At 40.4% G+C, this 23,914-nt stretch overlaps 1 protein-coding gene and 1 long non-coding RNA gene across 2 annotated transcripts; both read right to left on the bottom strand.

Moving 5' to 3' along the window:
- Positions 1-3,135: 3,135 nt before the first annotated feature.
- On the bottom strand, positions 3,136-5,233 carry LOC118807087. The gene is made up of 3 exons (XR_005007163.1): positions 5,149-5,233; positions 4,468-4,566; positions 3,136-3,592 (listed from the first exon to the last, which is right to left on the bottom strand). It is a non-coding gene; the product is annotated as an uncharacterized LOC118807087 (long non-coding RNA).
- A 7,658-nt stretch (positions 5,234-12,891) lies between these two features.
- On the bottom strand, positions 12,892-15,829 carry LOC118806323. Its single transcript, XM_036567733.1, has 2 exons — positions 15,555-15,829; positions 12,892-14,759 (listed from the first exon to the last, which is right to left on the bottom strand). The coding sequence occupies exon 2, from the start codon at positions 14,410-14,412 to the stop codon at positions 12,892-12,894; it is 1,521 nt and encodes a 506-aa protein (XP_036423626.1). The 5' UTR covers positions 14,413-14,759; positions 15,555-15,829.
- Positions 15,830-23,914: the final 8,085 nt, after the last annotated feature.

The raw sequence follows: 23,914 nt of genomic DNA, 5'->3' as shown, positions 1-23,914 counted from the left end.
ATTAAGCTCAAATTTAAGTTGCAATTTTTTCTTATATTCACATAAAATTACATACTTGTATACCTAATTTTTCAACCATTGGCTGTAAAAATTTGTTCTCTGATGTGACATCAACAAAATGTTTAGTACAGGTGCCTGTCACAAGCCAAGCATTTGTAAACCATAATAGCTTTAAACTTTTACTTTATTTAAAACTGCACTAGGTATGACTGTTTTGTTAAAATTAGAAGAAGTAGCATTATTGAGTCAAATTAAAACGTTAAAATATGGTGTACATGCACTGCTGCGTAGCATGTTTATTGCAGTAAATCATTTTTACTGGATTACTGAGCTCAACTAAAAAAAAAAATTCTTGAAAGTCCCACCTTCCAGTCTCAATTTTGCTTGGTTCTTCCTTTCAGATTGTAGGTTAGCACTCCATGCAATTTAGGGAGAGTGGATACTTTCTTTTTGCTATAAGCGTCCCAGGGTTATCCACAAAGGGTCAGAGTGGGTGCAGGTTTTTGTTCCAAACAAGAGGAAGACACCTGATTCTAATAGTTTAATCAGTCAGTCTCTGTCTTTAAACAACTGATCATGTGAGCTCTTTCTTTGTTGCAGTGAAAACCTGCAGCCACACCAGCCCTTTGCAAGTAAGACTGGACACCCTTGCATTACTGCTTCTGTTAATTAAAGCGTATACACCTCGAACCTTTACAACCAATTCAAATTTTGTTAGTTGCAGCATAATTTGACTATGAAATCTAACTACTGTGGCAAATTATTTAAGTCATTTCAAAAAACTGAGATCTTCTCAAATAATTGAGATTAGGTGACTGAATATCTCTGGGATGAGTTGGAGTGATCCAACTAATGCTAATTCACTTGTGGCTGAATGCAAACAAATCTTCACAGCAATGTTCCGTCATCTGTAAAGACTTTCCCAGAAGAGTAGAGGCTGATATTGCAGCGAAGGCTGGAACAAGCTCCCTATTAATACCACTAATTTAAAAATAAACATTGGACAACCATGTGTCTACATATTTCTGCATATGTATTTTACTTGTATTTGTCACTGCGAACACAAAAATGGAGCATCATGGCAAACGCCCTTTGGAACGGCAAACTACCCTGAGGTAAAACTTAAAATAGTTGTGTAAAAATTATATTACTCTCACCTTAACAATGATGTGGTTACCAATAACCTCACTGTGATGCAGTTTTATGACTAGATTACCTGTTGTTAAGAAAATAAAGCACACAGGACAAATTAATTTTGGACACTCCATATGATGGTCCTGATGATGAAATGGCAATAAATAGTTTACAGAAGAGGTTGTTCCCCACACCCAAAACATTTTAACATTTAACACTAATACTAAGCATGAAAAACACTAAATATGTGCGGGGCAGGGGATATAACTGAAATACGTTTGGGAACCACTGGATTAGCTTTAGATTTAGCACAAAAGCTACCTACACAATGAGTACTTACAGTGAAGTTTTATCCTGTTTCACATTTGATATCCTGTTTCACAGTAGCATGCAGTTGATGTAGTTGATGCAGTCAGTCTTTGTCATAGTATCTGATAGTCACTAAGTCATTTTGTATAACCCATCAACCCAAATCTAAATAAACCATATGCAAAGGACTAATTCTGAACTACAACAATTTTAGTGTACAAGACGTAAGATGTAAACACAGAATGTGTGCAGTCCCAGGGACCCTCTTCTCTGCACAGTATTATACTTGCCCTGTTCTAACACACTGATCAGGCATAACATTATGACCATCTCTATGTTTCTACGCTCCTTATCCATTTTATCAGCTCCACTTTCTATATAGGTGCACTTTGTAGTTCTACAGTTACAGACTGTAGTCCTACAGTTACAGACTGTAGTCCTACAGTTACAGACTGTAGTCCATCTGTTTCTCTGCATACTTTGTTAGCACCCTTTTACCCTGTGCTTCAGTGGTCAGGACCCCCATGGACCCTCACAGAGCAGGTGGATCATTCTCAGTACTGCAGTAACACTGACGTGGTGGTGGTGTGTTAGTGTGTGTTGTGCTGGTGCGAGTGGATCAGACACAGCAGTGTTGCTGGAGGTTTTAAACATCTCAGTGTCTGTGGGCAGTGTCCTGTGACCACTGGTGAAGGACTAGAGGATGACCAACACAAACTGTGCAGCACCAGATGAGCTATCATCTCTGACTTTACATCTACAAGGTGGCCTGACAAGGTAGGAGTGTCTAATAGAGTGGACAGTGAGTGGACACAGTGTTTAAAAACTCCAGCAGCACTGCTGCATCTGATCCACTCTGACCAGCGCAACACACACTAACACACCACTACCACGTCAGTGTCACTGCAGTGTTGAGAATGATCCACCTGCTCTGTGAGGGTCCATGGGGTCCTGACCACTGAAGAACAGGGTAAAAGTATGCAGAGAAACAGATGGACTACAGTCTGTAATTGTAGAACTAGGTGTCCTTGGTGTCCTCAATTCCCAAACGATTACTGAACATTGTTGAAAGCTAAGGTTATGTAACACAGTAGCAAACATGCCCCTGTCCCACCTTTTTGGAACATGTTCAATGCATCAGATTTAGAATAAGCCTATATTTTTAAAAATATTGAGTAGGAAATTAAATCTTATCCTTACACTGTTTTCAAAATGAATACAGGTCTCAAAAGAACTGCACATCATTGCTGTGTTTTTATTACTGTCCCAATGTTTTTAGAATTGGCCTGTTGCTCAACAGACCTACTAGGTTACGGGTTCCCATTAAGCTGATGTACCTTTTCATTTCCAAACATTTCTAAATTTCAGGACTTTCTATCACAAAAATTCTATTTAACATTCTGTAAACAAAAAATTTAAGACGTACTTTGTCACATCTTAAGTACTGTTCATTTGTATCATTATTATCTTTTTATGTATGCCTTTGAATTAAATAATTAAAATACTACTAAAATACTAAGATAATAAAAACATCATTAACAAATAGGATTTTCTTACAGTTATATATTTCTCAATTTATTTATTACTTTACTATTTAATTTTATTAATACAATTTCCGTACCTATAGTTTTAACAATTGTTCACTTTCATTCAATTCATTGATTCATGTATTGATGAATTTGTTAATTTTTTTATTAATTCATTTTTTTCATTAATACATTTATTTATTTCTGTATTTCTTCATTCATGGGGGGCATGTTTTTCATGTTCCGGTTTAGCAATCAAGACCAGGAGGAGAAGAGTTGATTAAACTGTTCTTTCACCAACTCAATAAAGAGCTGCAATGCCACAGACAGACAAACCTGCCGATAAATTACTCTCAATGGCTTCCACAGGCCGTATGTGAGAAGGTGTGATCTGAATTTTGCTAAAAAGACAATGAACCACCTCCTCCAAAGTTCTGAACACTACAGGTTGACCTCCGTATCAGCAGATCAGCTAAATGGAGCAAACTGTCCCCACAGCCTCCGCTCAAAAGAGTCAGTAATCCGGACCTTCATTTTCAGCCAGATCAGCCAGGAGTCTCGGATCTCTGTCTGTCTGCTACCTGTAAGAAGCCATCATTGTACTGTCTTGTCCTTGGTTACCACTAAGAGAGCAAGACATATACAATTGATCTACAGAATCTGACATTGATCAACCAATGGGAATATTAACACGCTGTGACATCATTTACTGGCAGCCCCTTTATTAGCATAAAGACAAGGAAATACAGAAATGAATAAATAGAGAAATTAATAAATATAGAAATGAACAGTTATGGAAATAAATGAATAGAAAAACAAAAAAAATGTAAATACAGACATACTAATTAATATAAGATTTAGTAATATATTAATTGTTATGTATATTTTTTAGATTTTGCATCATTATTCTTTGCTATTCTACTTCATATATGAATTTACTAAGTCATTTATTTTTAATTTTATTTATTTTTCATTTAGCCAAACCTGGTACTCCATAGTGCTCATACTGGCTCTTAAAATGATGGCAGACACCGAAACATAGGACCAATTCTACAAGGCAACTTTTGACTCGCACATGAGTTACTGAGTGAGTAGACAAAACTAAACAACATGTTAGCGGTGTTGACTGACATGGAACACTACAAAGGCCTATATTAAAATTTATAACACAAGTATTTTTTGACAATAGTAGTGCAATGAAAAAAAGTGGTTGAATTTACATGATTCAGAAGAGCATACTGGTTACACATAACTGAAATATGTTAAATCAATTTAATATAATTGATTACTTACAGTAATTATGTTGATGTAACATTTCATTCATGCAGAGCCAATGTACACATTTGAATCATGTAAATTTAAAACAACCTTTCATCACCCTTTTTTTCAGTGTAGGTGATATACGAGTTTGAATTCTTTAAGGTATTCATTTCACTAGCAAAAAGCCATATAACACAACGTACAAACAGTGTAAAACACACTAACAGGAGTGTCTTACCAGAACTGTTGAGCCAGGCTTGATTCAGTGTAGGTCAGTATGCCAAGAGACAGCCCAATCAATACTGAAGTAAGGTTAGTTGCTGAGGCTGTTTGAAGGCTGAGACGTGTGGAAAAGACCAGAGGACACCAGTTAAAATCAGCAATACTGGTCTTATTCACCTGATGCAGTCTGAATAAACACTGCATTGCTTCAGACAGCTAGACAGCCAGGGTGATCATTTATTCACAAAAATAAATGTAACTGAGAGCATGCAAGCTAGCTAATACCAATCAGCAACCAATAAACTAATACAATAGTCAATGAATAAAGTCTTAGCTAACGCTAAAAACCCAAAACTTCTGGTGACATACAGCTAACGTTTGCTAAGAAACATGAGAACATCACTGCACAGCACACCAGCTAAAGTTAGCAGATGTAACGTTAGCTAACGTTAGCTATTAGCTAGCTGATCAGTTATTAGTCAAGGAAATGTTGGCCAAACGTGTGGATTTTTCTTTACCAAGTGTTCAAATTGGTAAACAATAAGTTAACAATAAAAATAACACTAACTAGTTATTAGTCTATAAATAGTACACGTTTACAAGTACAAGGCTACTAACTTTAGCTAGCTAACGTGGCTAGCTAGCTATTTTTTTCCCCCAAATAGGCTGTAATATGAGTCTGCTAGCCTAGCGTTACCTCGAAAATGAACTGCCGGAGATGTTAAGGATAGCTTTAAAAACAAGAAAAACACGTTTCAGGCAGTGCTGATCATATAGATACCTAAAAGTTACATGTTTATATAAATAAAATTGCAAGCAGTACTCACCAAAGATGACTGAAAACCATTAGCAGTGGGCGACCGTTAAACCGAAGAAGTTCAAATTTCAAATGAAACATCTCCTCCGTGCAAGATGCGGCTGTGAATCAGTGCATACGTCACAGTGAATCGACTCGCGAACCGAAACCGAATTGGAGCTGGGCCGAATACGCTAAACGGAGGTTACTGTGACACGGATCTGCCGTAGGAAAAGCGGATCCGGAACGGAGTCCGCTGCTATCTGGGATATTATCTATAATACTGAAAAGTCAAAGCAATGAAACAACGAAAACACACTTTGAAATCATGTTAACATTAACCTAACATGCCAAAAAGGCAGGTATCGATAGCTGTTTAATCCTCAAATAGTAGCGAATTTGACTTTAAAATATATCATATTGTTGTAACTACACACACACGTTGGTTTTCTATATAAATATTGTAAATCAGTGCATTTATTGACTTTAAAGTACCAAAAGACGCAGTTCTGTTGCTGAGTGTTTATGGGTTTAAACTGCCCGCAAAGAACTTCCTGGAACTATCTGAAGTCTACGTGAATCATGTGACCATCAAGCATTTTGAACTTCCGTTGACGGGACTCTCTTTCTACATGTCTCTGCATCACAGCAGTGGCTGTGGCCAATCGCGAAGAGAAACCGTGGCGGTGCAGTACATAGCTGCAGTGATTGACAGCGAACGAAGATCGCTCCAAAGAGACAGCAGGAAGAGATTAGCGAAGAGGAAGGACGTCTTACCTCAACCGACGGAGCAGCAGCTTCACCCGATGCAACCAAGAACAACGTGTGCAACGTGCTTCAGGCTTTCATGCTCAAACAGCGGAGCAAAGACGAACGGTGGCAGCGCGAAGCAGCGAGACAGGAACAACACTGGCGTTTAATGCAGCACCAGTTCAGCCTGCTCCAGGAACAAGTGCAGAGAAGTCAGGTGGAGAGACAAGCTGAGCGCGGTGGGGAGAACGAGGAAACCTCTAGAGAACGGAAGACGCAAATACTGAGGCGTACGCCGGTGGAAAGCATGTCAGCCAGACCGGCAATGCAAACGCCCGTAGTAACGAGTTGGCCAGCACCAAATATGCCAACGCTCAAAGACACAGACAACGTTGAGAACATTTAGTCCCACTTCTCGAGGGCAAATGTTGCTATGGATGCGGAGGAAGCCTTGGACTACAGAAAGGTAAAAGAAGCAATTCTGCGAAAATAAGGAAACGGACCGGCAGAGATTCAGGAGTGAGGAAGTATGCGACGGCGAAACGCCTAAATAACTTTACACCCACTTAAAAGGACTTCATTAAAAGTGGATGGAGAAAAAAAACAAAGAGTAGATAGGAGACACGATCATCTTAGAACAGTACCTGCAGATGATCAACCCAGATCTGCGAAGCTGGATTCTAGAGCATAGCCCTGCATCTACCCTCCAGGCGGTCGAGCTGGCGGAGGCCTACGTTCAGCAAGATAAGCAGAAGGAACATTTGAATTGGGCAAATGCAGCACAGAGAGGCACCAACACAGACAGTCCGGTGAGTTTGGGGGCGGAGCTCGGGGTGGTTTGATGCCGCAGTACTTCAAATCAGCCACAAGAGGCTCTTACACCTCATATGCCAAATATAAAGACAGGGCAGGCAGCAGCTCCAAAACATACACTGAAAAAATGCTCAGATGTTTTAATTGCAATGAACTTGCATGCCCAAAATTAAACAGCAGTTCTAGCCATTTATACTACAGCCCTAAAAGCCACAGCTTGTACCAAAATAGAGACGCTAAGGACATCTTTTTAAATGTATATGTTGCCGGCCTCAGGCCTAGGGGAACCTGAGCCGTGCACAATATGGAATCATAGCAGCAAATGGCTGTATGATGGCGGGAGATGGTCGAGAATGATCTCTCTCTCTCTCTCTCTCTCTCTCCCTCTCTCTCTCTCTCTCTCTCTCTCTCTAAAACGACAAGGAAAACCAACACAAAAATGAATGTGTCGTCAGCCTGCGGGGCAAGGTTTATTCTGAACCTTTTATCCACACAGAAATTACTTCTGTATGTTCAGTGCTGTTAAATATACAAAATCGTTCATAACTCCAGAAAATGCATTTCCACATTACATTCACATCTGAAGTCTAGGCTATATTCATCTTAATTCCCTTAAGTTTGAGAACCTCTATGTTGAAATTAAGACTGTAATACAATTATCTCCATATCACTGTTTCAAATAAACAACAGAAAACAGATTGCTTTTGGCAATAAAGCTGATATTGCATTTCTAAGGCTGAGCTATTTTCTTTACTAAGAGCAAATATTCAGAACACACATCACAATAGTAAAAGCTTAGTACAAAGAACCTCGTTGTTTTCATGGGCGCCGCCATTCCAGAACAAGCTGCTAAAAGATAGCTAATACGGAAAGTAAACGTTGCTTCACAGATGCACAAAATGACTAAAAGAAACTACTTTCTAAACAATATATCTGATGTTGCTAGTACATACTTGGGATTTTCAGCAGAACACAGAATTACAGAAAATATAGATGAAAAACAGAGTTTGTTTCTGCTACGTAAAACGCTAGAACAACTCCTTTGTTAAGCTCAGCTGGCACTCGCGTTTCTCACGTTACCACATACGCTCGATAAAACTTCACAAAAACACACCTTATGTGAACTATGGTATGAGACAATGCTTCCTGAATGTTTTAGCATACAATTGAACTACTTCAAATGTATAAAAGAGTGTTTCGTACCTCTAAAACGACAAGGAAAACCAACACAAAAATGAATGTGTCGTCAGCCTGCGGGGCAAGGTTTATTCTGAACCTTTTATCCACACAGCCCGTTTTCCTGTCGGTTCAGCCTAAGAGCGCCCTCTACTGGGTGAAATAAATATAACTACTTTGTCTTAAAAGACAATGATTTGACATCCTCAGCACTGTCACAAAAAATACGGTGTACTAATGTTCACAATAAACAAAATGTAATAAAATCAAGTCAACTACATAAATAACAAAAAAAATGTGAGGGTCCCTATTTTACTGGAACTAATAAACCCTTTTATTTTTCAGTCCTCTACACTCTCCCCTACTTTTTTAAGATGGCTCCGGACATCTTACACTAGAGTCAAGTTTACAGGACCCAAGCCATTGCCTGAGGATAGAAACAAAAGTCCGGTGACGCTGTGTAAGCTACCCTAGTTGGGATAGTACATACAGCATTTACTCCCAGTGTCCATGGCCGATAAGAGGGTTGACCAAGATTTTGATATGTGAATAGTTCTTTTGGTCTTACAGTCCGTGTAGACCTTCGCAAGACAGGTTCTTCTTCCGCTCTTCCTCTCACCTCACACTCATCATAGACCTCTGTTGTCATTTCAGGTACATTTTCATTCGGTTCAACAGGTTCTTGAGTTCCTTCTATTTCTGGCTCTAGTTCTACTTGTGCTGTTGCTTGTGGCTGTTCAGATCCCAGTTGAAGCTGCTGGGACTCTTGGGTCACTGCCTCAGGTGTGAAGCATGGCTCCCTCTGGACAGTTTCAGGGCTAGTAGCTACTGACAGGCGACACAAGGGACTTGACAGGTATGAGATTTCATCATCGTCAGAATCATCAGAGTCATGCTCATCCCTAGCACTGCGTGTTTGTGTCTTTGCAGGTACAGTCCTTTCAGTGGGTCTACTGCAGAAGTTGTCTTCAAGAGGTAGGTCATTCACAGGTAAGAGAAGGTTTCGGTGTAGAACACGGATGGTTTTGTCTCCAACCTCCGCTTGAACTCTGTACACTGGACTTGAGGCTTCTCCCACTTTGTTCACTACCCGGTGTACCTTCCTCTCCCAGTAAGGACGAAGTTTGCCTGGTCCACCTCTTTCAGATAGATTTCTGACAAGCACCCTGTCACCTGGCTGGAGAAGGACGCCTCTTACCCCTTTGTCATAGTACCTTTTTCCTTTTGCCGATGACTTTTGACTGTTCTCAGAAGCAATTCTGTATGCTTCCTGCATTCTTGTGCCCCATTTCTGTGCGAAAGTCTGTCTTGTGTATGTCTCATTGTCTGGGTTCAGTCCAAGAAGTAAGTCGACAGGTAGGCGGGGGTTTCTGCCATAAAGTAAAAAAAACGGGGAATATCCAGTAGCCTCATGCCTTGTGCAGTTATATGCATGAACAATCTGCTGTAGGTGATCTTTCCACCCTGCCTTTTTCTCTTCATGCAGCGTCCGAAGCATCTGCAACAGTGTTCGATTTAGTCTCTCCACAGGATTTCCCTGTGGATGATAGGGCGTGGTACGAGAGTGAGATATTCCAGCCAACTGTTCCAGTTTCCGGAATAAACTGTTCTCAAATTCCCGTCCCTGGTCATGGTGCAGTCTCTCTGGATATCCAAAGCGAGGGATAAAGTCGTGGAATATTTTTTCAGCCGCCGTTTTACCTGACTTATTCTTTGTTGCATAAGCCTGCGCAAAACGCGTGAAATGATCAATCAATACTAGTATGTATTGATAGCCTCCCTTGCTGGGCTCAAGGTGGAGGTAATCAACAGCAACTAATTCAAATGGTGCAGTGGTTGTGATGGACCCCATGGGTGCCTTCTCAGGAATAGTGGGATGTTTCTGCTATACACAATCACATTTTCGGATTACGTAATCTTCAATCTCGCGCTGCATGAATGGCCAGTAGAACCGGTCTCTTGCTAGGTGAATCACTTTGTCAGCGCCTACGTGTCCCATGTCATTATGTAATGTCCTTAGCACCTCTGGTTTTAGTTTACTTGGCAAGACTAGTTGTTTGCGAGTCCCTGTCTGTCTGAAAAGAATTCCTTGGTCAATTGTGAGCTTGTTCCACTCCTGTATGAGTCTCTTTGTGTCTCGTCCCATTGTTTCTTTGTCCTTTCTATTTGGCTTCCAATTCCTTTCTTTCAATTTCATAACCTCCCTGATTGTCACATCCTCTTGCTGGGCGGCTTTGATGTCTCTGGGCATGACTGAGGACACACATCCCAAGAATAAGTCTTCATCTTTGGAAGCAAACAGCATTGCAGCAGCCCATGGCACCTCCTCATCCTTAACCGCCTTGCTCCCCTGCAGTACAGCTGAGACCATTTCTGGTGACATAGCCTCAGTGTACTCATTCACATCGTCACTAAGAGCAATAGGATAACGGGAAAGGGTGTCTGCATCAACATTCATCCTTCCTGGCCTGTATTTTACATCAAAATGGAAGTCAGCCAGCTCCCCCACCCAACGATGACCTACTGCATTAAGTCTTGCTGTACTCAGAACATAGGTTAGGGGGTTGTTATCAGTAAACACAGTGAAGGTAGGTGCATAATATAGGTAGTCCCTGAACTTATCGCAAATTGCCCACTTGAGGGCTAAAAACTCCAGTTTGCCAGAGTGCAAGTGATATTTCTTTTCAGCTGGACTAAGTGTTCGGGACCCATACCCAATCACTCGCAGTTTACCTCCCTGCTGCTGGTAAAGTACAGCACCTAACCCCTCACTGGATGCATCAGTGTGCAGCACAAAAGGTAGGTCAAAGTCGGGGTATGCTAGGATGGGGGGACTGGTTAACATGTCCACCAATTTTGCCACCACCGCTTGGTGTTCAGCTGTCCATGTGACCGGTGTTTTCGAGGGTAGCTGCCCAGGAGCTTTGCTGTTGGCTCTGTTGTTTCTGGACCTTACTACAAGACCCGTGGATTCATCTGCCCTTTGAAGAAGTTTGAAGAGAGGACTGGCCAATCTTGAGAAATCCTGAATAAAGGAGCGATAATAGCTTAAGAAACCTACAAGTGCTCTGACTTCTCCAACTGTTGTGGGAACCTTCTCTTTCAACTGCAGAACTGCCTCTAAATCTTTAGGGTCAATTTGAACCCCATCACTGGAAACCAAACGGCCTACGTATCTTACTTGTTGTTTAAATAATTCACATTTCTTTGGTCGCAGTTTTATTCCATGCTCACGCATCTGCCTAAATACACGTCTGAGATCTTCCACGTGCTCGCCAAATGTTTTAGAAAAACAAAGCACATCGTCTAAATATGGGTAGCAGCACTCATCTCGCAAACCCTCCAGTACCCCCTCCATGCACCTCTGGAAAGCTGCTGGTGCGTTAGTTAGGCCAAAGGGGACGCGCACCCACTCGTATAATCCCCAGGGGGTGCTAAAGGCTGTGAACTGCTGCGAGTTTTCCTCCACGAAACCCTGGTGGTATGCACTGCCTTGGTCTAGGATTGAAAACCAAGCATATCCCCCTAAGTTATCAAGCAGGTCCTGAATGCGGGGCAAAGGGTGCCGATCTGGGACTGTTTTGCGATTAAGTTCTCTAAAGTCCACACAAAGGCGCAAACTTGAGTCCTTCTTCCTGACACACACGATTGGGGATGAGTATGGTGAGACAGACTTCTTGATCCAGCCACGTTCTAACAGGTTTCGCACATATTCCTTGACTTCCTTATATAAAGGCTTTGGAATAGTGTTGTAACTTTTCTGAACCGGTGTTTCATCCTTTAGGCTGATCTTTAATTTCAGGCTTGGGATACATCCAATGTCATTATCGTCCTGGGCGAAAATATCTGATTCTTCATACAACATGCGTCTGACAGCCTCTTGCTCAACTTCCTGAAGATGGGACAGGTCAACAGGTGGGTTCCATTTCTCCCTAGTATTGACTCTCTCCCTACTTTTGTCAGTAGCCACTTCGGCTGAGTTTGCTTGGGCATCGGCTAACTGAGTCACTGGTCCTGAAACATGCTTCTGCCTGAACATGGGTATAAGGTCAGCAATTTCCTCCAGTCTACCCAACACTGTTCTCTGAGTGAGGTAGATGTTGTGCTGGGTGGAGTTTTGAATGGGGATTTTGACAATCTTAGTAGAACCAGCAGGAACATCAACAATAGCTGGAAATACTTCTAAACCATCTGGACAGTGGTTAACAGTTGCTGGTTCAAAGGACATGGTTCCCCCCTTATGACAACATCTAACTCTACATCTGATTTCATTTATCTGGCCAGCCAGAATAACAAGCCCTCTCTTTCCCACTTTCACAAGGTGGCCAGGTTGTGGTGTTTCCAACGGTTTCACTTTGGCCACAGACACAATTGCCTCCACAGTATTTTTTTTTAGATTTAACACCTCACTGAGCAGTGCACTGAGACTGATTGTCTCTGTCTGCTTGTCATTTTCCCAAATAATCTCTTCAATGACATTAAATCCAAGGAGTGGGCAGTTAACACCGCTCTGACTTACCAACAATGGCACCTGAATTGCTAACCGACCATGTCTTTCACTTAGAAGTTCCAGAGACACATCTACCCATCCATCAAATGGGACTTCAGTGCCATTGGCGGCAGCGACATGGAATGATCCATCATGGAGCAGACTGTCAAGGGGTTGGATCTTAATGTCAGGGAGTTCCCTCTCTAACCATTCTCTACTCACAATGCTGACTTGAGCTCCCGTGTCTAATAACATATGCGTTTGAACCCCACTGATTAAACAGGAGACCATACATCGGCTCCCGATGAGTTGTGCCACGAGGTTTCTTTTAGGGAACCCAGCTTGAGTGGTGCCACCTGCTGGTGGTTTTATTTTACTGCGACTAGGACTGGAATGGGACGATTGGTTGCTGTAGGTCACTGGCTGTCCCTTTCCAGTGACCTCACCCAGTTTCCCGACCCAGACTGCTTAAAACACCCCACAGCCCTATGTCCGGCTTGGCCGCAGAGGAAACAATGGACACATTTTTCTCTTCCCTGTTGAATACATTCCTGACACTTCCTCTTCACGGTAACCTTCGGTGGCTGGATTTTAGGAGCGGACTGTGGGTGAGTAGCAGGCATCTCACTACCATTTGAGGTCACCACTTTCTCTAGACTTTTAGTTAGTGCTGACACTTGAGCTGTCAGCTGCATGATAGCAGTGCGGTTGGCTTGTAACTCACTATCGACCTGTGTTAATTTAGTCTGATTAATCTGGTCAGTGTTAACCTCCTGAGCTGAACTAACAGTCACTGGTCTCTGTTTCCCTGCGGAAGTCAAGCGTTTTTGTCTTTCTGCCTCCTCTGTTGCAGATTTAGTTATCTGTTCTAAGATGAAATCATCTGTCACTTGTGGATCAGTAAGGTAGGGTTTTATGTCACATCTAATGTTGTTGCTTTTTTCATTTAGACCCTGATACAGTGTATGGAGAAACACACCTTGAACTAGCCTTCTGTCATAATTGAACTCAGAGCTACACTGCTGTGACGCCAGTAGTACACGTTGCTTGAGACCCATTATTCGGTATACGAACTGTTGAGGTGTCTCCCTCTCATTCTGTTTAGCATTGCTCAACTCCTGAAAGAGCTCAGTACTACTTTTGTCTCGAATATGAGATCTCAGTAGGCGCTTTAACCCATCAACTGTAAGGTCAACCTTATCTGTCAGAAACTCTTTGAAAGTACCTGGTTTTGTGACTCTCAGTACAGACCTAATAACTTCTGACTCTGTGAATCCCTCCTTCAGACCCTCATCTATCTGTTTACAAATACTATTGTAAATGATTTCAGATCCTGAGTCTGATATCTGGCCCCCCTGAATTTTCAACTCTCTACGGGGCAGAAAAGCTGCTACTTCAGTAAGTCTTACCACCTGATCTGACCCCACTGATGATGTACTTCTCCTACCCACAGGAACGGAGTCTCTACCAGCTGACACATGCATCACAGTGTCTCTGTCCATGTTAGCTGACATGCTGATGAGGGCAGCAGATGTGCAGGTGCCTTGTGTTGCCACTGGCATATCTGGAGATGTGTTGTCACCTTGAACTGGGGTCGCATTTAGCTGTGCCGTTGTTCCTTTGCCTTGCGATGTCAGTGTGCTTTCACTTGCCACTTGGGTTGCGTCATTACTTGCTATGAGTTCGCTAATCATGTCACAGAGGAGGAGCAAGCATGACATGCCCTCATCCTCCAGACTCTGCAACTTCTCACTTTTGACATAGTCCGTGATGTAGTAATACAGTTCTGGTTCACTGAGTGTAGACACATTTAGAGCCTCCTCTGTTTGTTCACTCTCTAAGGCTGCCGCAAGGGTTCGCAGCTGTCTCAGATTCAGTGTAGGCAATCTTTTGTGAATGTCCCAGATAAGCGTCTGACGTGGTTTGGATGTTGCCATTGTCCTTGTTGCCTGAAGTCTTGACTCTCTGGATTACTTATTTGCAGAAGCTCTCCCTGAAGCGTCGACAACAGGATCATTCAGGTGCAGTGGCGGCTGTCCCCACCAGGTGGCGCTATCCCGGACGAGCCCCCAATTGTTGCCGGCCTCAGGCCTAGGGGAACCTGAGCCGTGCACAATATGGAATCATAGCAGCAAATGGCTGTATGATGGCGGGAGATGGTCGAGAATGATCTCTCTCTCTCTCTCTCTCTCCCTCTCTCTCTCTCTCTCTCTCTAAAACGACAAGGAAAACCAACACAAAAATGAATGTGTCGTCAGCCTGCGGGGCAAGGTTTATTCTGAACCTTTTATCCACACAGAAATTACTTCTGTATGTTCAGTGCTGTTAAATATACAAAATCGTTCATAACTCCAGAAAATGCATTTCCACATTACATTCACATCTGAAGTCTAGGCTATATTCATCTTAATTCCCTTAAGTTTGAGAACCTCTATATTGAAATTAAGACTGTAATACAATTATCTCCATATCACTGTTTCAAATAAACAACAGAAAACAGATTGCTTTTGGCAATAAAGCTGATATTGCATTTCTAAGGCTGAGCTATTTTCTTTACTAAGAGCAAATATTCAGAACACACATCACAATAGTAAAAGCTTAGTACAAAGAACCTCGTTGTTTTCATGGGCGCCGCCATTCCAGAACAAGCTGCTAAAAGATAGCTAATACGGAAAGTAAACGTTGCTTCACAGATGCACAAAATGACTAAAAGAAACTACTTTCTAAACAATATATCTGATGTTGCTAGTACATACTTGGGATTTTCAGCAGAACACAGAATTACAGAAAATATAGATGAAAAACAGAGTTTGTTTCTGCTACGTAAAAGGCTAGAACAACTCCTTTGTTAAGCTCAGCTGGCACTCGCGTTTCTCACGTTACCACATACGCTCGATAAAACTTCACAAAAACACACCTTATGTGAACTATGGTATGAGACAATGCTTCCTGAATGTTTTAGCATACAATTGAACTACTTCAAATGTATAAAAGAGTGTTTCGTACCTCTAAAACGACAAGGAAAACCAACACAAAAATGAATGTGTCGTCAGCCTGCGGGGCAAGGTTTATTCTGAACCTTTTATCCACACAGCCCGTTTTCCTGTCGGTTCAGCCTAAGAGCGCCCTCTACTGGGTGAAATAAATATAACTACTTTGTCTTAAAAGACAATGATTTGACATCCTCAGCACTGTCACAAAAATACGGTGTACTAATGTTCACAATAAACAAAATGTAATAAAATCAAGTCAACTACATAAATAACAAAAAAAATGTGAGGGTCCCTATTTTACTGGAACTAATAAACCCTTTTATTTTTCAGTCCTCTACATATACGTTAAATAGAGGAAACAAAAAGCTCTTATAGACACACAAGGGCCAGTCACACTTTAATTTTAGCCTCATGCCTACCTAAAAATGAGCTTAAACACACAGATCAACTGACAGTTAAGTGTGTCCATAGGGATGAGCAAGTATACACCACAGCTGAAATAAAGGTGGAAATAAATGGCCAAGTTTACTTACTGGCTGTTGGTGTATCAAAGTGCTCACCTTACTCAGTCATTTTGGGCAGAGATGTGCCAGTGTTAATAGACCTGTTAAGAAAAAAGCAGAGTGAAGCTGAGGTGATGGTCACTACTAGGGCAGGTTCTGAAAAAGCAGAATAGGACAGCACCAATAATTTTAAAGAATTTCCCTATGGTGAATCCTGCAAGAATAAAAAGACCAAACGTGAGAGAAGACAGGCTAAAATACAGGGCACCAAAGTACATGAACATGTCACAACCCCCGATGCCAACCTAAACGTTCCAACTTCTAACATAGCGCAATTACAAAGCCAAGACCCCACACTAAAATCTCTCTTTGCTAAGGCAGGACAAAAGGAGGAGCAGTTCTTTGTGTGGGACAGCATTTTATACAGGAAAAAGGGAGAGGTGGAACAGCTGGTAGTTCCTAAATGTATGAGGGCTGAAGTCTTAAAGCTTGGACACTCTGTGCCATGGGCAGGTCATATGGGGAATACAAAAACTTTTAATCACATATCCACCAGATTTTATTGGCCAGGGCAGCGCTTAGATGTTTTAAGTTACTGCAAATCATGCCCAGAATGTCAGCTTACAGCACCAATTAAAGAATCTGACAGAGCACCTTTAATAAACCTCCCTATAATGGAAGAACCATTCTCGCGCATTGCAATGGACATAGTAGGTCCACTTCCCCGTAGCAAAACTGGCAACAGATACATGTTAGTGCTTTGTGACTGTGCAACCAGATATCCTGAGGCTTTTGCACTTAAAAAGGTGAAAACATGGCAACTAGTAAACGCCTTAATTCAGCTTATCTCACGGGTAGTGGTCCCCATAGAAATTATAACAGTTCAAGGCACTAATTTCACCTCAAAGCAGTTTAAAGATGTTTTTAATTTATCAGGTATTCATAGCATCAAAACCACCCTGTACCATCCTAAGACAAGAGCCTGAAAACACTCCTCAGAAAGTTTGTGTGTGACACGGGTTCTGACTGGGACACCTGGCTTCCCATTATCCTGATCACATAACGGGAAGTGCCTCAAGTATCAAAAGGTTTCTCACCGTTCCAGTTGCTCTATGAAAGAGAAGTGCGAGGGCCACTGGACGTCTTGAAAGACACTGAAAAAAAGAAGTCAACGTCCTTTCCCATGTGCTGAAGATTCATGAAAAAATGGCTGGTGTGACTGCAATGATGAAGGAGAACTTTGAGCAAGTGCAGCAGTACCAGAAGAACTGGTATGACAAGGTGTCGAGGAACAGGATGCTTAAGTCAGGTGACAAGGCGTTAGTGCTACTACCAGTTCTGACACAACTGGCAAAGTGGCACAACCCATATGAAGTCATCCGCCAAGTGAACCAGACCACCTACGAGCGGACTACAAGAAGACCAAGCAGTCCTTTCACATGATCATGCTCCGTCAGTGGGGTGGGAATGGGAGCAAGAGACAGCGGAACATCTGTGGGTGGGAGCAGTCGGAGAGGAAGAGGAGTGCAATGAACAGTACCTCCCTTCTGGCAGTGAGCACAATGCAGTGACACTGGACCTGAACCACCTGAGCCCAGACCAACGGAAGGAGGTGCAAGCCATCATCCCCAGCGGTCTCTTCAGGGAGGAGCCCGGGAGGACGATGGCAGCGGCTCAACACAACATCAAACTGCTGAAGGACGAGCCCATCAGACAGACTAACAGCAGTGCGCATAACCAACGAATTGAACAACTTTAGGCAGATCTTAACAGGGCTGTGTTAGACCTATATAGACAGCTGTTTCAGTACATACGATGAGATGCATTTGTAGGCCCTACATTATGTGTTCCTTGAAAGCATGTTTGTCAGTCAGTGGAATTATCAAAGTCTCAGATTGCCAGGAGTCCAATATCCATATGGATGATGACTGAGGCCAAACCTTATATTTAAATGTAGACAGAAATATATGACATTGACTATGAAGGCACAAGTGTTTATCTTGAGACTGACACACAGGTCACCATAGTCCCAGACAGTACATTACATATAAACATCATAGATAGCCTAGTAAATATCTTCAAGCATTACTGGACCCCTTATCAGATGACTAAAAAATACAGCACTACTTGTTTTAGATGTCATCTCAACAACCATCTCTGTAAACTTGAATATTTCCAAGTTACACATGATACATAAATACAACTGTGTGTAAAATGTTTTACTACTGTCTGAAATGTTACTGACAAATAAAAACTCAAAACTAAAACTTAGTTCAGTTTTATTGAAAACATGGTGTATGTCTTATTCCAATTATTACAGTATACCTCTGACCTCTATATATTTTAACTCATTGTTTTCCTACATTGTAAACACTTGGAACTGTTGGAAAATGGAAAAATTAAGTAAAACATTTATTTTGTGTCTGAACTAACTTTCAGTTCTAAGATGTGGTAAATGCACCTCAAACCATTCAAACACTACTGATAGCTAGTGAGATAAAATAAAAAGAAAATTAATACTCACAAACTTTCCATTAAAATACATAAGTACAAAATGAGCTACAGAATCCGATTTTTCTGAAAATTCGAACCATTATCAAAAATGAATATAGATGTAAACAGAACTAGTGGTAATTTGGCAGGAGCAGAGCACAGACTTCAAACCTAAAATTTTTTCAAACCCAATTGAGCCTTTTACTGCTTCAGTTAGTAAACCTTTCCGGTTCTGCCTTTCCAGAAGAGCACCATGGAACAGGTTGATGCGTAAAGAAAACTTCGGCATCCATCCTGTTTTGCATAGAATGCAATCTCAGCTTTTTTAGAAAAGCCAAGTGGGGGGAAGTGATCCCGCTCCACTTATGAATGAAAGAAGATGCTTAAAAGTCAGCTGTGACTCTTTCTCTGTTGGTTAGACATTGACAGGTAATTAAAACAAAGCTTATTCAACCACATTACTCCAGATTCAAATGTGTGTACTGTTAACAGTGAAAACATAGTCAGGTCCATAAATATCTGGATGTCCACAAAATTATTTCAGTTGCCTAGGCACAGCATATTGGAGTTGAAACTGAACAATAAAAATGAGTTTCTGCTTTAATTTTTTGGGTATTTACATCCCAAATAAGTTGAACAGTTTAGGAATTACAACCATTTTTGCACAAGGCCCCTTAAACATAATAAGTTTGCTGATGTCCAAATATTTATGGACATGTATAAAGTATAAACTGTATGAAGTGACTGTATAAAGTAGCCCAACTCATTTGTGTACTTACTCTGAATGCTGTTGAGTAAACACTCCCAAGAGAAGATGGTTTCTTTCTCAGCCTCTGTGTTGTTGCTACTCTCTTCACTCCAATTGATCACAAGAAGGTCTTTAAACATACTTCTTGACAGCGGCTTCTACATGTTAGTGAACAGAGGCTTGAAGGCCTTCCAGTTTTGTTCCACTGTTTGCCACAATGACCCACATGAATTGATCCCAGCTTTGAACTGTGCAATCATGTTGGCAGGTCTGAAATAATATAAATCAAAGGACAAAAACAAAACAGGGAACAATGCTACACACAAACAGAGTAATGGATAAAATAATTTTTTAACAGCCAGATGTTCTATTACATCAGTGATGACTGATCTACATATATTAATGGAATGACTTTTTATGCACAGAACCAAAAACAAAATTACATATAAATGATTACCTGACCTGTCTCACCTTTTTTATTAATATTTAAGCAAAGTTAATAATAACCACATATGTAATGATAGTAACTATTATACTTTGCCTGTAATACTCCAGTTCTGGAGGGTTGCTGTTGAGCACAGTTTCCCTGCTCTAAACTAGGAATTTACAGATCAGCTGAATCACTTTCCATGGTTTTAGCAGGGATAATCACAAAACTGCTGGACAATGACCCTCCATCACTGGAGTTCAGTCCCCCTGTGCGATAAATATACCTGTTGTATTTTTAACTGCACTTCCTGATCTGGCAAGTCACAAAAGTCAAACTTTTCCAACTGTCCTTCCTGTCCACACATCATCAAGTACAATATAGCATGAAGGGCTTTAAGGCCAGGACCTCCATGCATAATGGACCAAGCTATCAGTTTTCCTTCTGTGTAAAATCTGTTCTGTTCTAGAGCTCTCTGGTTGTAAGAAAAGAAAATCTGGCCTTGTTTGCCTTCAAAAATTCCAAGAGATGACAGAACTTCACTCATTAGAAGCCTAACAAAAAGGAGAAAATATGTGTTAAAGTGCAGAAAATTTTAATTGTAAACATTTTCATTTACAGTAAAGTCTCAACTGGGCTATCTATCTATCTATCTATCGATCTATCGATCTATCGATCTACCAACCACAGTTACACATACTTGAGTGTCGAGATTTTCTTTCTGGAATGATGTCAGAATGTCAGCCAAGCCTGACATCTCCTAAAAAAGTTTAGAAATATATACTAACATTATTCTTCATCTTATTATTGTTGTTCTTGATGTCTAGAATATAATTTAAGGTAAAGTATTTAAGTATTTACTTACACTTTCCGAATTGGTGTTACTAACAGAGTGCAACATGACAGGTTGTTCTTCTTCTTTATCTGATAGTACAGTGAAGTCCTCCCTTCAAAAAATAAATAAATAAATAAATAAAAATATTCACTATGATGCATTTTTTTTCATGAAGTATATGTTACTACATATACAGTCTTCAAATATTTGTAATTACTTAGTCCTTTCTTGATGCATTGTTTGCTTAACTGAGGTTAAGATACATTGGTAAAGTCCTGGAATGAATGTTTTGTTACTACACATTCCTTTTTCTTTCACACTCTAATCACAAATAAGCAAAAAAATCTTGCCGATCCCCTCCATGAAATTTAGGTTAATAAGCCTGACACATAATTCTAGTGGTGTAATGAATTCAGAACTCAATTTCGATACAATACAATGGTGTCCCTGATATACTGATTTATATTTTCAGATACAGCACCAAAAGAGGTGTGGCTAAAAATGAGGCTGATGTTAATATGTTTAATGTTTCTATTTTCAATTTATTAGAGCATTCCACATTAAAATATACAATATTTGAAACAATCTGATAGTGTTTTAGTCAGACCACTAGAAACACAATTTAAGCACATCTTAGTCAATAGCTACGTTTACATGCAACCTTATAATCCATTAATAATTCAACTGATATCTCATTTGGAATAGAATACGTCTATGTATACACCTCAATCGGAAGAGGCTAGTCCGATTGAGGCCATTCAGGTTACAGTTTCTATCTGATTGGACAAGGTGGGTAATCCTGTAAATAATCCAATAAATAGAAGAATAATGTCAGTGTAAACGTTTGTATCCGATTACATTCCCAATTGGAAAGTTTAAGTAGGTTCTGCACATGTGCATCGTGTCATAGCGAAAGTTTATAACTTTCAACATGGCAGGAGCAGAAACTGGTCAGCAGAGGAGATGAAGTTTATGTTCTGAGCTTTAAAAGACGGCGGTGGGACAGCCGTCCAGCTTATGTGTCTCAGAACATGATCTTCCTCTCGCCCTTCTTTAATAAGTACATGTGAAGAATGTTTTTCTGAGTCTGACATCATTTTAAAGCAATTAAAATTACATTTAACAGTATAACTGCTCATTGTGATTACATTGGTGTTTCTGCTGAATTCAAGTGAAGTTTTTGCAAGTGATGCGCTAGGAACGAAAAGCAGTTAATTCTGCATTCTCAGTGGATTAGTTTGATAATTCTGTTAATTTCTTAATTGTACACACTGTATCTACCACTATGTCATTAGTGCTAACCTTGATACAAGACCAAGTCAAATGATGACAAGACCAGACTAGAGGACTACAACACTACAATCTAACACTCTACACCGAAAAACATGCTGTTTTATCTTTAAAAGGTTAGTTATCAGGTTGCCTTAAAATAAACTTCTAACAGTAAGATAACAGAACAAGAATCAGTTTGAAGTTTAACCGTAAAATGTGAAAGCAGCCTGATAAGTAGCTTTTAGTTTAAACAGCATTTTTTTTTACATTTTTTACAGTGTAGACACAAGCTAATATGCAAGGCATGCTACAATACGGTATGATACAATTTCATACAATATAATATGTTGTATTGTTACATACCTACAAAATGAACATAAATATAGAGTACAAGTTACACTATACGCCATAAAATATTTCTTAAAGAGATAATATATATGGAGGAGTTAAATGCACAAGCACATCTGCAAACAGCTTTATGTCACAAAAATAATAATAATAATAACAAACCAGTTTGTTACTTGTGCGCTTGCTTGTTCATCACTTCTCGCCCTGTGGAATACCTATTAAAAAAACAAATTAAATACAAAGTAATTATGTATAACATCCATTAGCTTTCTAAAATATAACATCCCTTAAGTTGTGCATCACATGATCATGTTTAAACAGACACTCAATTCTTCTTCTGTATTAGCATTCAATTCATATTCTTAAAAATGAATGAGGGAAAAAGACATTAAATATTTTGATGCACTTTTACTGCCTGTAATGTTCAGTTTGTTCATAAGTTCTTTTAAATATGAAGACTGCATGTGGTAATAATATTTACATTAAATACTCACATCTGGAGTTCTTGCATTCACCCACTCGTGTAGTGTAGGATTACAGTCCTACAAAGTGACAGATACAGGTACTCAAGTGTCCTATTAAAACTTAAGTGCAGTGCGGTGAATATGACAATGTTTAGTATTATTGTGATAAATTACATCACTAAGCTTTTCTGAGCATATCGTAGATATTGTAAGTACTTAAAAACACTTGCCAACTGCATATTTGACTACAAAGTAGAGCCTCAATAGTTGTGTTCAGTTGGATTTATTGCAGTGAAGGATGTGAAATATTGAATACAAATGACTGGATTCATAGTTCTTGAAAGTATTTTTTAAACATGGCACTACTTTGTCTTACATTTTTGCCTTATCACCCAGCTCTAAGCACTGTATTAACACTGTATTACAAATTCTACAGAAAAATCAACCATAATCTGTGAAGGAGCTATAATAGATATTAGGTCTAACCATGATTTCTGATGCTGCTGCAGACTTGGAGTTGTGGCTGTTATTTTAGGTTTTCACAATGTGACAGGTACAGTAACAATTAATGATTTTCTGTACCTGTGATGAGGAAGTAGCTGCAGGGTGGCACTCTACCATGGCTGTAGCCATGGCCTGGACCAGTGGCAAAGATGTAGCTATTGCCTGAAACTGTACTGGCACAGCAGCTGTTGCTTGGAAAAGTAGTGGAGATACTGCTATTTCCTGGGCCTGTAATTCAGATGTAGCTGCACCTTGTACTTGTGATAAGACCAAAACTGTTTCATTGACTGGTGGTGTTGCTGGGGTATGGCCTGATAGCGGTGACAAAGCTGTTATCTGGACTGATTGTTGTTCCATAGCTGGTGTCTGGACTGTTGATGTAGTTGCAGCAGGTCTCTGGACTGATAACTCAGTTGCTGCAGGTTTCTAAACCCATGATGTCACAGATGGTGTCTGGACCCGTGATGATGCCACAGCTGGCATCTGACTTTGTAATGGTGCCATAGCTGGTATCTGGATTGGTGGTTGTGCCACAGCTTGTGCCTGGACTGGTGATGCTGCTGCAGCTGATGTCCAGACTGATGATGAATTCTTAGGAAAACAGGAAACAATGAATGTATATATAAATACAAATGATAAAGCATTTACATGTCTTTGTCTGTTAACAAAATTAATTATTGTGCATTGTGGAGGTGTGACAAAGCATCAGAGATAATGGATATTCTATTAATTATGCCATCTAATGCAACTGCATCGTTTAAACACCAACACCAGTCAGCACCAAGCAACACCTTGCTCCAGCACTCACCCTGCCTCACAGCTCTAGTGTCATTAGTAAGCAATGCAACATCA

Source organism: Colossoma macropomum, unplaced genomic scaffold, assembly GCF_904425465.1.
Source record: "Colossoma macropomum unplaced genomic scaffold, Colossoma_macropomum, whole genome shotgun sequence".
In the NCBI taxonomy this organism is placed as follows: domain Eukaryota; kingdom Metazoa; phylum Chordata; class Actinopteri; order Characiformes; family Serrasalmidae; genus Colossoma; species Colossoma macropomum.
The sequence above is the reverse complement of the archived record's forward strand: the minus strand, read 5'-3'. Positions and strand labels throughout refer to the sequence as shown.